Genomic DNA, 18,526 nt, shown 5'->3' on the forward strand with positions numbered 1-18,526 from the left:
GAAGAGATTAGCGGATGATCATAGAGCACGGAAGTTCCTAAATTATGGACAAGTGTCTACCAAGCAAGGGCGCCCATGTTTCTAATGGGGGGCAAGTATAAGCGACGTTTCAAAAATAGTATCAAATTTTGCTGTAACTAATGTAAAACTCTATTGGATTTTCGATATTCTGAAGTACAATTTCCTCTAGGAGGGCGAGCGCCCAACTTTGCTTCCCCCTCTGATGGGCGCCCTTGCTACCAAGTGATGACAACAAGCACGTACAGGAATTTATTTCGGGAGAGGTCCAAAGCGTTTCGGGATCCAAATTCAATGAGGATGAATTGCATTAAAATTTGTAAAATCTCGGAAATTTGTAAAATTTACGGAAAATCAGAATTTGGTGGGGGGCGTTCGAACTACAGGACCCACCTCCTTCGTATGTCTCTGGATGGAAGAGTACTTATAATGACACTAAAAATATTTATTGGCATACTTTCGTTTTGCTGTTGACTTGGAAGTTCTAGATTTAATAAATGCAAACTTGCTCTTTTATTTGTATATACTCGTATATAGTATTACAAAATTCTACACTGCAAGTATGGTAATGAGAGCAAATATACATTCGTCAGTTTGTCAACAGTTAAGTTCGCTAGTTTAGTGTTACATTTCAGATATATTCCTGACTAGCAAGTTTTGGGAAAGACAACTTAACGGACACTTTTTTTTTTTTTTTTTTTAATGTTACGTAAGAGTTAATTATGAGAACGGAGTGAGGGAAGTCACTTGTTCTAGCATACAGCGGATACGTGAATTACGCATTGCATTGTTGCCAAGTCGGTGCCTCTTATATCAGACATTATATCTATTTAGAAGGGAGAAACGTGAGACAATTTACTATTTTCCAAAAATAAAATTCTTATAAATAATATATACATATATCAAAATCCGTAACTTTGATCCTGTACTTTTTTAAAAGAAAATAAATGATTTATTTTTGATAATTTCACTATTTTCATAAGTAAAAGACTTTGTTAATGAAGTTCAAGAAAACAGTTTCCTATGTTTCACACATGAAAGTCTTTTCAAGATCACAATCTCGACCTAGCACAAGAGTACTCTCATATAACTATCTGTCATAAACTTGTTGCGATGTATTGTAGTGTAATGTTTTCATTCAAAGGTGGGAAGAATTGACAACATCCGATTTAGGTGTATATGATCGCCAAGATGGCGAATTGTAGGGGAATTGTGTGTGGTCTGTTGTAATACAATATGTGGAGATAATAAATATAAAAATGAGTCAGTGGAAACCAGTTAGAGAGAAAGATAGATATGGAATAGGTAAGTCGATTGTATTTTATGACACAGTGCAAAAGGTAATATGTAATATTGCATGTGAATTAGAAAAAATTATGCTATTTATTGAATCATTGGTTATGACCAATTTATGACTCACCCGTCAGTATGAAGTTCGTAAATATTGGTAATATGGGCTTTTAAAAATCACGAAAACCCGGAAATAATTGAATATGGTATGCATGAACGAGGGGAAATATTGTCTGAGATTGATGTAACTTGGGCAAGAGAACATAAATGAATTTAAAAAATGTCCTATTTTGAGACATTCTATCCTTAAATTAAGTAAATAAAGATTAGTAAGATGCTTACACAACCAATATACCGACGAAACACTCATGTATCAGGCAATATTCGAAGCATAATATCTATAAAAATAATATGGCCGTCACAAATTGTCCCAAATCTATGAGAGAGATGTTTCTTTATGGATCATAGCAAAGTTCCCATTCATAACTCTTGCATAGTGAGCTCGGATTACTGATTAAGGGATAATTGTTGAAAAACGAGTGCAGCTCAAGTTTAGGTATACCACTGGAAGTAACTGCCGAAATAATATAATTCTACGATTTCCGTGTTATTCTCTCATTGCACTGGGGTTAAATTCCAAAGTTGGGCGTCCGTTTCCAGCAAAAGTTTAAAAATTTACAGGAAAGATATGGATAATTTGATCGTTTGTGTGCTTGATAATATATAAGAGTCTCGAAAAATCTGTTTATTTGTTATATATAAGCGGTTATAAACATGGGACTATACGGCGAGCGGAGGGAACTACTTGGCGCAAGGTAACCGAACAGCTGCATTGTGGGAAAGAAACGAGCATTTATGTTATCAACATGGCGAATGTACAAGGGCAATGAACTAACAGTTTTAACATTTGTGAAGCAATACGTTGATAACGAGGAACATTTTTTAAAAGTTTGTGAAGATCACGGATTAATGAACCTAAGAACAAATTGCAGAAAGTGTGGAAAGGAGATAACATTGAAAAAACGTGGCGAAAGCGGACGCCCAACTTCGGAATAAATGCCTTGCACTGGACTACATGGCAATAGGCGTACCATACGTAGTATTGATGAAGTTGAAGAGGACAGTAGGAGTATTGTTGTAAAATTACAATTCTTTCATAACTTGCGTATGAATACAGCGTCCGGATATATACCATAAAAACTATAGTGGAAGGCACAAACTAACCAGTGCTGGGTTGCCACTAAGAGCACGAATGCTATCTAACCAAGTCAGAAGAGGTCAGAGCTTGTGGACCTTTATGGGCGTATCCTAAGTGAGCAGACGCGTCAGCAAAGTAGTGTAAACACGTGAGTTTTCGGAGTGCCATAGTAAGTTTGGGCAAGGTTCTAGATTACTCGTCTCCCTTCCACTGAGCAGTAATAAAGACACAAAACAACGTGCCCTGCGGGGCTCTAACCCACCTTCACTCGCTAACGCTCGCTCGGCAATACTGTGTAAATTAAATGTATAAACTTTAGCACAGAAAGAAACCTACCCAGCTTCTAACCTACATGGGGAATCAGTAATCTAGAACCTTCCCGTAACTTTGTTTACGAAACCATCACTTGAAGTTCCTGTTGCACGTAAGGGTTTCACAGGAGTGACGCTACATTTGTAAACATAAAATACAAGTTTTGTACACTGTGCAGAAATACATCGCTGGCGGAAATTAGTATATAATATAGCCATCTTCCTTATGCACTCACTTATTTTAACGGTCTTGTAACACTTGTAATTATGTCACACTAGTAAACATAAAATAAAGATTATTAGTATTTAATCCTGCCATCTGCAGAAATTTGCATGAAGGTCATTTATCATCACCGTCTCCTTTAGCCTAGCCTGCATAACCATGGGACGTAAAACTTAAAGATTTTATTTCATTTTATTTTTGACATAATTGTTTATAAATTTTAATTCGGTCTTTTTATCTTCCAAAAGATGTGCGCTGGGCTGTCAATACCTTATTTGGCGTAGACGAAATCAAGGGTAATAAACCCTAGAAATAACTTTTGTAAATACAGCGTTCACACATGCCATAAATACTACCCACCTATGCTAGGTGTCAAAACATGAATGCTGTTTAACCAAATCAGGGCAGAACGACGCTGGTGGGTATGCACGTAGATGAAGATAGTGAAAATGCGAGGACTTCTGTAGAAATATGAGTTCCTATAGAACTTACAATGGTCTCACGCTAGTAAAATAAAATACAGCTTTTGTGTGCTGTACAAAAATACTACACTTCTCGGAAAATAATGCAGTACTTTTTGTATGCATTTAATATTTTCACTGTTATATATTACTAGTAATGATTTTACAATAGTAACCTTATGCTTGTAAACATAGAATACATCTGTATTACTTACTATTTTATTTTGCTGTCTCCAGGAAATGTTCCTTATAAACATGCCTTTCCATGCAGAGTACGTACTAAATTTTACCTGTAAATTAGGAAAAATGAGGTGTGTCTAAACTTGATCTGCACTGAAAGAACTGCGTGTGATATACATTGGGGAAATTATCAAAATCCCATCAGACTTTGGAAGAGTTTAAAGAAATGTCAGTAATAATTACTAATAAATTTAGACCATGCTCCACATTATAATGGTTTAATTTTCATTGAGTTGCCCGAACATGGTAGAGATTACGCTATGAAAATTGTTCATTTCGTATTGTCCTCAAATAGAAAGCGGTTTTTCACTACAGGGTAGTTTACACGTAATCCAGTTTGGTAAATGAAAAGATGGAAGTACTGATTTCGAATGTTCATTTGTGAGCTGGCGCGTTAGCGATTGTGCGCGTTTCGCAGGAATGATTGTGTTGCAGTTTTTTGTTCGATTGAATTTCTCACGACAGAGGCGCAAACAGAGGTACTGTGAAACGAATGTGGTTGGCATAGTTTTCGTTTAATTTACAAATGTGTCCCTTCCATGTTTCAAAATAATAGGTAATGCTAAGTCCTGCTTGACTATACAAGAGATTACGCTATGAAAATTGTTGTACAAATGAGATGCTAGCGGAGAATCTAACTCAGTAACAGCATTCTTATCCCTCTACTATACCGCACATTACACACAAATTACGCCATACAATTACCTTCGCTAATAAAAATATAACAAACCCACATAATAGCAGTCAAAATACACTCTTCCCTTGTTTGACTCATAACTAGCTAATATAAAATTTTCTGATTGTTAGGGACAAGGTGGAAGAGAAGAAGGGGAAAAACGCTATAATATTTATTTCTTAAGATATGCGCATGAACTATAGACCTAAAGCAGTGATAAACTTTATTATTTTTTTCACAATTGCGAATTAAAGACAAATATTTCTACGCCACCACAGAAGATGTGTCTTCATTTCAAGCTCAGACTTGAAGTGACGTCATTCTATTTCGTGGAACGCAAGTAACAGAAAATGCATTTTATTATGTTATACTCTCCAGGCATGAAACAAGGTAAATCACTTCGAAGCAAGCATATAAGTTGTAGGGCATGATAATTGATTATATGTGTGCGTACATAGCATTTCTGCCAAAGTATCTAAAAAGAGTTAACTATTCTGGGCTTAATTTTTCTGGTAAGCTTTCAGTAGTACTGCATAGATATTAAAATACGTTGGTTGCTTTTTAATACTCATAAAGGCAAAGAAAAAGCAGCGCAAATGCAATTACAAGAGGAATATTACATTGCCACACCATCTAGATTTTATGTGCATAGGAAAGATGTTCATACAGAAGAAAAGTGACCTTAATTGAATTTTATTTCCGTTCTTCCTGGGAACGTCCGCCGTCAGCACCATCTCCTATTGTAACTTTCGTTTTCTTTAAAGAAAAATTAGTGTAGAGTGTTCCGAAAAATTAATGTAGTGTGTTCCGAAAAATTAGTGTAGAGTGTTCCGTAAGTTAATTGCGATTTGTGATTACTCTTAATAGTTGCTCCTGTATTTACCGTCAGTTCACTTTAAAAAAGCACTGTTCGCATTAATAATTTGTGCGGAATTCCACAATGTGTCAAATATGGTTTTAATTCATTGCTCTGTGTGGTTGTCCCTTAATTCATATTTGGCTGTTCTAAACACTAATTCCACTGGGAGATTTAACACTTCGTAGACTTTGAGAGTTTTAGGACTAAGGTGGTTGGACATTTATTTTGATTTGTTTGTCAGTGAGATTTCGTCTGAAAGCTAGTTCGACAGGGTGTTTCAAAACAACAGCTACAACGTTTGGGAGGTGCTTTCTGACACCAAAATAAATCAAAAAGTATAGACCAACCTGCTAATAAAACTCCAACTGACCAAAGCAGTATATGCATTTTAAGATTATATATTTGTGTTATAGTTTCGGCTATATAACATAGCGTTCCTCAGATACATTATCTAGATAATGTGTCTGAGCAGTGGCTGCTCGTGCTGTCATTAACAAAGCGTTCTACTATATATATACTTGTACTTACCCACAGAAGTCGGAGGTCTTTCGACCAGTTCATCTTTCGATTCTTATTGCTGGCAAACTTTTCTATCACCCTGAAGTTGAAATCTAGCATGTTGTTGATCATACTTTTTTTTTTTTTTTTTTCTATCGTGGCAAGGGCAGTTAACCTTTTTGATCTATGGAAATTCCTCCCGAATATTTTTATTCTCTTTAGAGATGAAAGTCGTCTCTCAGGCTCTGCTGTGGACATTGGTATGGTCACTATTATTTGCAAAAGGGTTGTTATTTCGCTAAAATTGTCCTGTAAGATGTTTTTAAAGATAAGCTGACAGAACCAAAAGCTCAGTGCGAAGTCGCTGCTTATCTGACATTGGGTATCTTTCAACCGCAATCACCAAAATTTGCAGAATCCAGAAGTTTGGCTGCATCCAAATGGCTTGTTTTCCCAAATCGATTTCGCGCATCCGCAGAAATGCGATCACATACTTCTTTGGCATCTGGTACTCTGCAAGATTCAATCCGCCCACATTTGTTTTCGCCAATTGTTGGAAGAAATATATCACTTGTCATAATATTGTCTGTGTCATTCCGAATTTTCTCAATGGCTTTAATGAATATTTAAGTGCTGTTTGTACTTTGATGGTAGACCTGCACTGAATTTGATTACAGAAAATATTCACATGCGGCATTATTTTGAGAAAAAATTCTAACAAAACATGAATTCATCGTAGGATTTCTCTAGTTCTGAAAAGCATTCTTTCAAAACATTTTAATTTTCATAGATTGAATTGACGGTTCGTGACTTTAAATTCCATCGAGTAGCTGACCCATTCGGAATACGCCGTACAGCCACTTTTTCCAAAAAAGATACTCGCTGTGAGGAGCAGGAGGAAAAATGTGGAAAATTCTGAGACTACAGAAAAAGAAAGAAAGAAAAAAAAAACTTGTCGATTGATTTTGAGATGCAGTTCTTTCCATTATCAGATTTAGTTGGTTAACACTGGACGTAGTGTGCTAAAGGAAAGTGTTCTTTAATTTTAGATTGTACGCCATTAATTGATCCCATTATTACCGATGCCCCATTAAATGTCTGTGCTATAATTTTGCTACGATCTGAATCTGTCTCAAAAATGTTCAATTCATTTAATATACACTCCGACAATTTTGTGGCTCCCTCATCTTTAGGATTAAAGAAAATAAATAAAACAAGAGCAGAAAACAGAGAACCGAGGTGCAAGCGCCGTCAGCAAGCAGAAAAAGAAAGTGAGAAAGAGGAATACTTGGCGCTTGCGTAGAATGTCTTTGGGCTCAACCTAGCTCAACACGGTGGAAGCTATTCTGGGCGGGAAAAAAAAAAAAAAAGAAAAAGAAATAGGATAGTGGACAAGGCATATAGAGATCTTTGCTTCATGCTAGAGATATATTTGTTGGGTAGGCTTGTATAGTTAAAGCGGGCTCCATTCAGTACAGCTCGCTCGGCTCGTTAGTACAACTTTCACACTGCGGAAGGCGCTGATAATGGCGCTCCACGCACGAAAACCAAGATCGTCATGGGAAAGTTCTGTATCTTGTTAATTAACGAACAATTTAAACAAATGAATGGGTGGTGGCCCCGCGTAGCGTAGTCGCTAACGCTCTCACCTTCGGTGCGAGCAGTCCCGGGTTCGATTCCCGGTGGGGTCTCTCGGTCGAAAAAGTGTAACATGCTTTTTCAGGCCTGCCACCTTGAATGAGGTTTTCCTGGGTTTTCCTCATTCACACCAGGCAAATGCCGGGGTGGTACCTAACTTATAGGTCCCAGGCCGCTTTCTTCCTTTCCTTTCCCCGGATTGTGTGCTCGTCGAGGGACGTCATCCCTCAAATCGTGTCGGGCTAAATGGCCATAGATGCCGAAAGCCCAGAAATCTAAATTCTAAATCTTCTAAATGAATGGATGAAAATTTTTTGAACTAAAATTAATCTTACACAAATATAGGAAGCGTGCCGTAGCCCGGTAGCCCTACGTCAGAAACCGCTACTGTGTCTGAGGAAGGCTATGTTACATGGCCGAATCTGTAACACAAATATATAATCTTAAAATGTATATACTGCTTTAGTCAATTGAGGTTTATTAGCAGTCTTGAATTTCCCAAAGCTGCAATAAATAATTTACAAGACCAACCTGGGTGCGCAAATGCATCATTTCGGAGTCACGGGCTGTCGAAAACATGGACAAATGAACTTAAAATGTCCATACATCTTGTACTATGGGACCTACCGTAGTCGGATCAACTAGTAAGCGCTTCACTTAGGAACTAGTAAGCGCTCCATCCAAATATCCATGTTTCAGAATTCTGCGGTACTTCCGCAACAATTTTTATTGAGGTAGTTGGTAAGTACTTCAAATTATATGCCCATAGCCAAACTCCCTTTATAAAAATTGTTGCGTGAGTATCTTAGGATTCTGAAACATTTATTTTTGGATAGCAAATATATTAGTTTCTAAATGAAATCTTGACCCGACTATGGTAGGTCCCATAGCATTCATTTTTCCATGTTTCCGGCAGCCTGTAACTCCGAAATGATGCATTTACGCATCCAGGTTGGTCATTTTCTCTTAATTAAGGTGCAGAGTTCTTGTACTGTTGAGATGAAATTCTAGGATTATGCATCTGTAATTTCCAAAGCTACGTTTCAATCAAAGAGGTGCTTTCACCTGTGTTATTTTTAGCTACATTCATAATCCCAAAACAATCTCTAAGCAAAACTTATAATACGAGGTGCAAAAGTAAGGATCTGGTGGCAATAAAAAATGTTGCTTATGACGTTCACAGAGATGAAAGAAATAATCACGGAGGCAGGCCACTTTTCTTATGATGAACATGTGCCCTATAGCTTCTATAAGTAGATATGCAGTTGAAGAATATCTTAATTTAACTTGTTTCTACTACAATGCATGAAATTTACCGATACGTAATTCTTTAAACAACGTTGATTTCTTTAAAAAAAATTGCATTGAGCAAGGTTCGAAGAGCTACGATACAGCTTACGTCTCTGTGTCAATGGATTACAATTCATTGATAAATAACATCATATGAAGAAACGGTGTGTACGTAATAGTTCTTGAGGAATTTTAGTATCCTGTTATTTCTTATTTCAGCGATTTTTCGTTCTTATTTTTCATTAGCTGCCAATCATAGGATGTAGAAACCAGTAAATAGTAATGTATATGATTCATGCGAATTTATTCTTAACTATCTAGGTACGACCAGCCTATTCATTATCCTGGCATTTCTGTTTGTTTTATGCGACAACTTATAGAAGATATAAAATATAACTTCAATTGATCTTGGTTAATAATTTGTTTGATTATCTTCTTTCTTTGCCAGCGATCCACAATTTCCACCAAGAAGCACAATGTCGAATAAAACTGAACGTTGGGGACACCGTTCATATTCTAGAAGAAAATGGCGACTGGTTCTTTGGATACGCAACAAAGAATCGAGCACTCCGAGGAATATTTCCCAAATCTTTTATTCATATCAAAGAATCAGTAGTTGACAAATCAGGGTAAGTTCGTTTATGTAGAGAACGTTTAGTTATAGTACGAGAATTTTGAAAAATGTAAGGGCTTTTATCCTTTTAGAATGGTTAGTTATTTCTATACATTGTTAGAGCTGTTTTCTCAATTCTTCTAGCATTTCGTTGACAATAGCTAGCTGAATATTTCTTAGCATTGTGCGAAGAATCGCACTTTTACTTAAATTTGTAATTACTTCTTTTTTCAATGCCATGCTTTTGTTTTTGCTGCACAGACGCATTCAAGAAGTAGGACGCTAGAGAAGACAATTACTAATTTAAGTAAATAGACAGCTATCGCATTTGATATGCGTTGTGTCGGGTTCGGTGCACTATAAAAGTACAGGCAATTAGTGATAGGGAAGAAATTAGAGAATAAATACTCTATATAAAATGAAGGACTTGAAAATGTTTTCTGGGGAGATTTAAAAAGGAAAAAACAATGATCGACTATTGGATGTAGTTATGTTTAAGAGCTACGGGGTTGATAAGGTTCCTGTGAGATTATGATAAAGACATGTCTGAAACATTGGATGTGCGAATGGTGATTATTAATGAGCGTAGATTCCATAGGATTAGGGTTTAGATTTCTGGGATTTCGGCATCTAAGGTCAGTTAGCCCTTCACTTTTTGAGGGATGACGTTCCTCGGCGAGCACACAATCCGGGGAAAGGGAAGGAAGAAAGGATGGGGGAAGGAAGGAGGCGGCCTGAGACCTATAGGTTAGGTACCACCCCGATGTGAATGAGGGAAACTCAGGAAAGCATCATTCAGGGTGACTGGCCTCAAAAAGCGTTTTACACTTTTTCGACCGAGTGCCCCCACCGAGAATCGAACCTGGGACAGCTCACACCGAAGGTTCAGACATGATACCACTTCATAATTATGAGATATATGCAGTTTAAAGTAGGTCTCTCCGGAATCGAATATGGAACCACACGTACACAAAGCTTGTGAGATAGTCAAAGGTAATTAGTTTTGTTTTATAGAACACCTTAATGTGTAAAAGAAAAAAACAAGGGAAGATAAAATATTTTGATGAGGAAAAAGGTTTTTAGCAATTTTGCTTACAAGAAAAATAATTCTGATTTCTTTTTTTCTGTAGCTGGTGTCTTAAGTAGTAGTAATATATAGTGGAACAGTTACATACGAGGGAGGATCAGAAACTGAGCTTACAATACGATATTTCTAGACTTTCTTCTGTTATAGAGGAATGAGGAGTGTGCGGTAATTGTAATACATGGAGTTGGTAGCTTGTAGTTTCAGCAACTCGCCACTTTTGGCGCTAGTTGTAGATAAACACAAATGGCGACTCGTTTGGAAAACTGGTCTCTGATCTCGGGAAGAAGTCTGCTTAGTTACTCCATTTCTTTAAGCGAAACATGTAACCGCCATTGAAATTGACCGGCAGCTGGTATAGGTTTACGGAGATACTGCAATGTCTCGTTAGCATGCTGCAGAATGGTGTCGAACGTTTGCGGCTGGTAGAGAAAACGTCACCGACGAGAAGCGCAGTGACCGACTCAGCACGGCATCAACAGATTTGAACACAGCTCGCGTGGAAGGACAATAGGAGAATCACCTCACGACATCTGGTGGCGAAGGAGGCCGTCACTTTGCTTCAGACGAGGAGGTGAAATACGCAAGGACAGGATTTTTACCAGGAGAGAATCTTCAAACTCAAGTTCCTCAACTGATACGAAGACTATGTCGAAGATAACCTAATGTGTATACTAATTGTTGGCTGTTGGTTGTATGAAACAGTATTTACGCGTTTCACTCAAGACTTCGTAAGCTTAGTTTCTGATCATCCTTCGTATTGTTCTGTGTGTTAATTCAGTGTATTTGGCACTGTACTTATGTGTATTTTAATGGCATAATTGATGTCATTTATGTGCGACCAAATGTCGTTCGTTCCGTTTGTTTGTATTATTGTATTTTGCTTGTAATATATTTCCGTAAATGTAAAGTCTACTATATTAACTTTTTTCATTTAGATACACTAGGTATTTAACAATGTATATTTTAAGATAGTTCACACGTTTTTTAGTGTCCCCTTGAACTACCAGTTAAAAAGACCGCTGTATTTATTTTCTTTTTTGAGTAATGTAGCATATCTCTAATAAATAATAATCTGTAGCATTTCTGCAGTTATAATTTGAAGAGTAAGTATATTTCACTCAATGATCCGATGCGATGCATATTGAATATTATTAAAGTTTGTGCTCACCTAAGTACTCGTATTGTTAATCTTTACCATAGACGTCTTTAGTACGACTTCTTTTAGGAATTTTTACGATGCTTGAAGAATCACGTTACTGCAAACATTCCTATACTTTCACTCATTTCTTATCATCCTTGCCTATTGCTTCTTTCATCATCATCAACATCTTCAAGAAACAACAGGCATAAACGACGGTAAGAAATTGATGCTAATATTTTGAAAACGAGTGAAACCAGTGTAAGAATGTTACCGATAATGTCATTCATCAAGCAACATAAACATCCTAAAGAAATTGTCTGCGATAAAGATTAAGAAAACGGTGCTTCGATAACTACAAACTTTGTTAATATTACAAGTAGGTTTATTCATATTAAGATGTGTATTTTAAATACTAATAACTGCCTCCTTTTTTTAATTCGTTCATTTTCATTTTGATAGACCTACTGAGATCATAATACCACGACAGTCGCATGTAGTACAAGAAATTACATCTGTATTGCGAGAATGGGGGATGATATGGAAACACCTATACGTGGTAAGTGAAATGGCTATTTCAAGTTATTTCAGTTGTCAAATGACATTATTTACCTTACGTCAAATACCTTCTAAGTTCTAAAAACAAAATTCGCATTTAATATTCTAATTTTTTGATGTCAGAAAAGTATACAGTAACCCTTCTGACTTATGTATTGCGTTCCGTAAACCTTTACGTGACTTGAATTTCATGTAAATCGAATTTATAAATCGCTTTTAAAGTATAACTTCGTATGGCAGTGTAATATTTTATTATACACAACGTATATTTTTACACAGTATTTGTAAATTAAACTCTCATTTGTAAGTTTTTACTTCAATATAAACTATAGAAGTATGAAAAATATACAGGTTGTATACCAAGTTTGGCCATAAATATTGTTATTTAAAAAAATGAAAACCAGCAATGTGATGAAAGATAATTTAATTTACATAAAGGATATGAACTTACATGGTCTGACAACAGTTTGTATCAATCATATTTCAAGATAACCACCGTTAGCAAGTACAGTCTCGAGAATAAATGTCGCCAGTAAAGAACGCTTCAAACTGTCAACTGTGGGGTGACTCTTATTGCAGGTTATACCCTCGAAACTATTCATAGTTTGTAAACCAGGAGATTCAGGTTAGAGCTCCTCCGTGGCTAAGCGGTTAGCATTCGATTCCCGGCGGGAGCTCATGTGGTTCGGATTCCACGTTAATGAGTAGGTCCACGTCTCATTAGCCTCCCTGCTGAACGGGACGTAAAACTTAAAATCAATCAATCAATCAGATTCAGGTTAGGGCTGCTAGAGGGCCAGTCGTCATTGCATATGACGTCAGGCACTTTGTGTTCCAGCCAATCCTGGGGTTGATTTCGCCTTGTGGGCAGGAGCAGAATCATGTTGCAAAGTTCATTGGAGCATTCTAAACAGGATGGTAGTCAAATCCTTCACTCCAAAACAGTGTTCACCGGCTTTCACGCCTTTGTCACAAAAATAAAGACGTGTGGTGCCAGAATAGCTCACGCCTCACCACATCATGACTGATGATAGGCTCTCTGGATTTTCGGAACCTTATCTTTCCGAGGTGATGAAACGTACACCTTATCCTTTTGAACAGTGAAAACAATCTATCTTTGCTCATTGTTCGCGTACTCCTAAAACAGGCGTTCACATTTACACTTCCTTTGCACCTTCAAATAACGTTAGCAAGTGTTCCGTTGACTCGAAGACCAAGATCGTTTCTAAGTTGCTTTGACATGTTCATATCACGGGCCATCACTGCCTGTTTCTGTATGGAATTTCTCCTTGCACACACCGCCACTGTTTTAATTGCTCCTTGAGTCCTACCATTTCGTGGACATTTTTCTCTCGGACCATCTTGAATAGACCTAGCACCAAGGATCCACTGAATTATGCGGTACAGAAACATACAGCTGAGCTTCAGTTTTTTAAAGCGTGTTGAAATTTCACACACTGGCTTTCAAACTCTGTGTAGGGCTATCACTGCTATTACTCAGTTCCATTCTATCTATACGGGTTAGACGTCTCCTTTTCTATCTAGGTATAGCAGCACTCATAGTGATTCCTTGCACATTTCATCGCCAGGTTCATTCATTCTTCTGACAGCGTTGCAGAAAGTAGAGTTACAGCGTCTGAAACTTTGAAAAAGTATTTGTGGTCAGACTAACTATAAAGCTTGGTTTACGTACTGGATATTCTTTTATATATATATATATATATATATATATATATATATATATATATATATATATATAGTCATTATCGAAAGTCTGAACACACCACTGATTTTTCAGAATTAAAAAAATGACAGGTATCCATACAAAACCCAGTTTGTTGCGCGTATTCTGTACAATGAACACCATTACTCATGTAAAGAAATTATATCATATGTTCCTGTTTCCACGGAGAAATTTGTCGAGTATTTTTACGTTCAATGAAATGCCGACCCTTAGCCTTGATAAGAGGTTTACAAATTCAGGCATTTGATTGATTAATTTGTCTAACTTTTGCGAAACTATGCGACTCTCTAGCTCTGCAGAGCCTTTGAAAGACCTTCAGTGTTCGTTAGTATCTATTTACGGACTGTCCTGTCAAGTTCATCTTATAAGAGATCGATGGGTAACAAATTCGGTGATGGTGGTGACTATTCTATTTGTTTGTGATGTCAGCGTGTTCTTTACATTGGCTACTGAATACTGACAAGGGTTCATACGCACACCACTAAGTGTCGTTGAAACAATGGGTGATATCAATAAAACGGAGAAGTTACTCATTACGCCCAATTTTGAAGTAGTTACTCTCATTGGTATCAATAAAAAGAGAACTGAGCTCTAGTCGTCTCGGTTGACCTCGAAGAAGTCCCGCCCTTTTGAAGTAACCACACCTCTATTCTCGAGCCGAGTAACTACTCCGCGTTTGATATCAATAAAAATCAAAGACTCTTCTGTGATGCTAGTAACTTCTCCAAATTTGTGGAGCAAGCTAAATAGGTGACTCCGTGAGAAATATGGCAGAGTATATGATTGTTTTGCTATGGAGCAAAATTTATAAATTGCATAGAAATGTTGCAAATGGAGGTTACAAAAAACATAGGTTCATGAAAGAAAATGTAGAGTAGTTAGCACAACATTTTTAAGGAGAATCAACGGAAATTTGGGGTGATGCACTACGCAATGATGAAAAGATGCGAGTTTTCTTGCTTTACGTGAGTGATCCGGGATTCCAGGTCTGAATGTCAGGGGATTCTGTTGTTCTCGAGCAGGACTTCTCAGGAGTAGTTACTTATTTTTATTGATATCACCTAATACATCATCAAACGAAGCGTGATGATAGTTGTCTGTTTATTGGCAAGCAGCTTTCCTCAATAAATTTGCCATGGTGGCAATGAGACCATGAATTTCCATTTCTTTACAATGAACAACGTTGTTTATTTTCAAAAAACTAATCCAATAAACATGATTTTGTATGGACACAGTGGCTTTTATTTGAAAAAATCTGAAAAATCAATAATGTGATCAAACTTTTGAATGACTATATATCGGGTGTTCTAAAAATGGCGCCCACGGACTACAGAACACTATTCTAAAAGTCAAAATAAAGTAAAAAGTATATATATATATATATATATATATATATATATATATATATATATATATATATATATATATATATATATATAAAATTGTGCACCTTTCGGATCCTTGTATAGAAGAATTGTATTATGTGGCAACGTCGAAGATAAAGAACCATATATTAGATGTACCAGTCCATAAAATAGTTACATCAGTTCTTTTCAGATGTCAAAGTCAATAGACGTTGACACTAGCACCACCTATTAGTGTAATAATCGATATAACTGTTTGATGGATTCGTAGAGAAATGCTAATGGTTCCAAGTTAATCTACGACGTTACCTCATAGTGAATTTTTTGATACCCCATTGCGGCTGAAGGAGGTGCAACATTTTCGCTTTATTTTGATCTGAAAAGTAGCGGTCTATTGTCCGTGGATGCCATTTCTAGAACACTATATATATATATTACGTATTGCTTTGCGCATTGTAGTGGACGTCAAATTCTACATAATATGCTTCAAACACATAAATACAATTTTGTGAATAAAGTTGTGAATTAAGGTTTATGTTTATCATGTCTGTTTAAAGTATTTTTGTATTTAGGTTTTCAGAGTTGAGAAGTATTTTATAACAAATGCTAATTGTACCTAGGTATAATCTATAATATATAATGATGATCGCTTTTATTTATATATTTATTTAATTTTCAGATGCATAGCGAGCATTTCGAAGTCATACAGAGAATGATGTATGAACTTATAAGTTACCGAAGTAAAATTCTCTCAGGGACTCTTCCGGTAGATGAACTGAAAGAAATAAAGCAACTAGTCACATCGAAGATTGACATGGGAAACCAGTAAGTGTTCTGTTAGTGTTTTGTTGTACCCGAGATAGACAGAATAGAAGACAATCGTATCAAATTAGGATTAGATTTCTTGATTTTCAGTATTTATGACCATGTTAGCTCATCACGTATTATTATGTTTACTCCGGATGTCAAAAGAAACAAACGTAATGAACAAGCCCGGGAATCGAACTTGAAATCTATCTGGTATCGTATATTAACAGCTTCACCAATAGTAACCTGAATACATATAAAGCTATCCGCACAGAAACACTGATACAATGCAAGTTGTGACGTGATTCAAACAAAACGAAGTTTTGTTCCAACTCCACCACAAACAACCGCAATAAACTACAACATTAAGAGTTACATTGAAAGCAATAACTTCAGCAATTTGATTTCACTGTAAAAAAACATAATAAACGGTACAGCTTAGTATATTCGGATCTTGCACATAACGAGCACCGAGGAAAGTATTGAAGAAATTACACATATGATTCAATTCACTGTACTTTCTTTCTTTTCTAAGCATATATCTACATATTCACCTCATTTTAGAGGTTAATACAAAAAGGAATAAAAGAAAAAAGTCGTTCACAACATAGTTAAAGATAAAGTGTAATGCAGCTCCAGCTACTTATCGTCCATCTTTAGCAATGACGCGTCGTTCTTCCCGCTTCTCAGACGAAAACACCGCCTACGGGTGTAGAACCTAGGCGTACAAGGTAGTCTCGAAACCTCGTTTCGTATGAATTTTTATTCATTTCGTCTGCAAATGTACTTTCGTTGGCTGAAGCATTATCGTGACGTATAAGCAAAGTTTATGAGAGTATGTTATTGCTTCTTTCCCACGGTTGAAGTTAAAACGTTAACAAAGAGTCTGTTGTACCGTAAAATAAAAGAAAATGCAAAAACAAAAACTAAATGCACTTCTTTAAGTTCTTTGCACAAAATAGAATGAATGTTTTAAAAATTGGTTCAAAATAAAGATGAGGGGTGATATTCCTTGGGGATCACACTTCCTGGGGAATTGAAGAAAGGAATGGGAAAGGAAGGAAGTGCATGGGACAGTTATATTAGGCATCATCCCGGCATTTGCTTGGAGTGAATGAGGAAACCCTCACTCAGGATAGCTGGCCCGAAAAGACTGTTAACACTTTTTCGACCGGGTATCCCCACCAGGATTCGTATAGAGTTATTTTTGATAATGGTATGTATGTGCTTTGGGTATGGACTTATGAGGCTGGGCATGTTTTACAACAAAAGAATTGCAGTTAAGTCACATTCAAGTCATTGGCTAACACAGAATTACTACTCGTAGCTGGTTCATGTACGTTTTGCTTTAGTAGTTCAAACTAGAAATAACAGAGTGACTCAGCAAAGCATAAGTCGATGTGTAACAGTTTCGCCAACTAACTAAACCTTTGGCTGTATCAGACACACTATAATACAAGAGAGAATTTTATATCATGCTATACAAAAACCCTAAGATGGCTCTGAACGCTGATTGGTTCTTTGTAGCTCATCGCGTTGGGGCCGGTGTGCTTACCACACATTACTCAACTAAAACCGTTCTGATAAGCTTATAAATCGCGTTGAAGTGGATGCGTTGACTGCATATCACCCATCTCAAGTCCGTTTGGTAGACCTCATTTCGGGCCACAACCTTAGGGAATTTAATATTACAGTGTATTGCAAGAGTTCTATTCGTGAGATGAAAATTGTAATTCAAAAGAATTGTAAGGCGGTAAATTCAAAGCTGAAATTATAATTTTGTATTCAGAGATAGTTTTCTAGTAATTATATTAATGGATAATAAGGAATTTACAGCGGGCAGTAATTTTTTAGTAATTCCAATAACTCAAGTAATTATTATTTGAACGTATGGATAATATAATTCTTCATTATTTGCAGCAATATGATAAATTTGTGGAAAGAGTTGGTAACATTAATTTGCCATTTCTGTTTTTTTTTTTTTTTTTTTTTTTTTTTAAAGGTTGGAAGCTCTGTCTACAAGTATTGTTGTAGAATTCGAAGTATTGTTTTCGAGGTTTCCATCACTTTAAACTAATCTTAGTTTCTTTAAAATTATATGGTAGGCTCATTTTCGCAAGGTAAATTTAGGGAATATATCTAACACAACTTACACTCCTAAGAAATACATGTTATTTCTGGGGGTCCTAATTGTAGATACTTGACTGGGCCCAGGTATCATGTTTGTTTCATTTAAGATATTTTTTATATTATTTTTGGGTTGCAGTGAGCATGTTTCATGCTTCATTTATACATTCCCAATGCATTTACTGTTTAAGTTCCCAAAACATCACGTGATGAATACGAACTTTTTCACTCCATTTTAGGAGTTAGGAACAACAGTTTAGTGTAACGTGCACCACACAAGACCGTTGTCAGAAGACAAATTGAACCCTTATCCATTTAGTGAAAGCGAAAACTCGTTTGTTCCCGTGATTCATTATGGGTAGATATGAGCAATGGATTCTGCCTAG

General features: G+C 36.4%; 1 protein-coding gene across 9 annotated transcripts in view; it reads left to right on the top strand.

Annotated features, from left to right (window-relative positions):
• The first annotated feature begins 1,046 nt into the window (after positions 1-1,046).
• LOC145667074 (dedicator of cytokinesis protein 1-like) overlaps positions 1,047-18,526 on the top strand; it is a 172,607-nt gene continuing 155,127 nt past the window's right edge. For 4 of the 9 annotated variants that reach the window (XM_081734783.1, XM_081734786.1, XM_081734784.1 and 1 more), the window contains exons 1-4: positions 1,049-1,323; positions 9,151-9,331; positions 12,003-12,099; positions 15,886-16,031. In XM_081734783.1, the coding sequence (XP_081590909.1) occupies positions 1,278-1,323; positions 9,151-9,331; positions 12,003-12,099; positions 15,886-16,031 (470 nt within the window). In that variant the 5' untranslated portion in view covers positions 1,049-1,277. Of the gene's footprint in view, positions 1,324-9,150; positions 9,332-12,002; positions 12,100-15,885; positions 16,032-18,526 lie in introns of all 9 variants that reach the window. The other 5 variants (XM_081734787.1, XM_081734789.1, XM_081734781.1 and 2 more) reach the window with 4 other exon arrangements.

This window comes from Thermobia domestica, chromosome 12 (genome assembly GCF_964235325.1).
Source record: "Thermobia domestica chromosome 12, izTheDome1.hap1.1, whole genome shotgun sequence".
In the NCBI taxonomy this organism is placed as follows: domain Eukaryota; kingdom Metazoa; phylum Arthropoda; class Insecta; order Zygentoma; family Lepismatidae; genus Thermobia; species Thermobia domestica.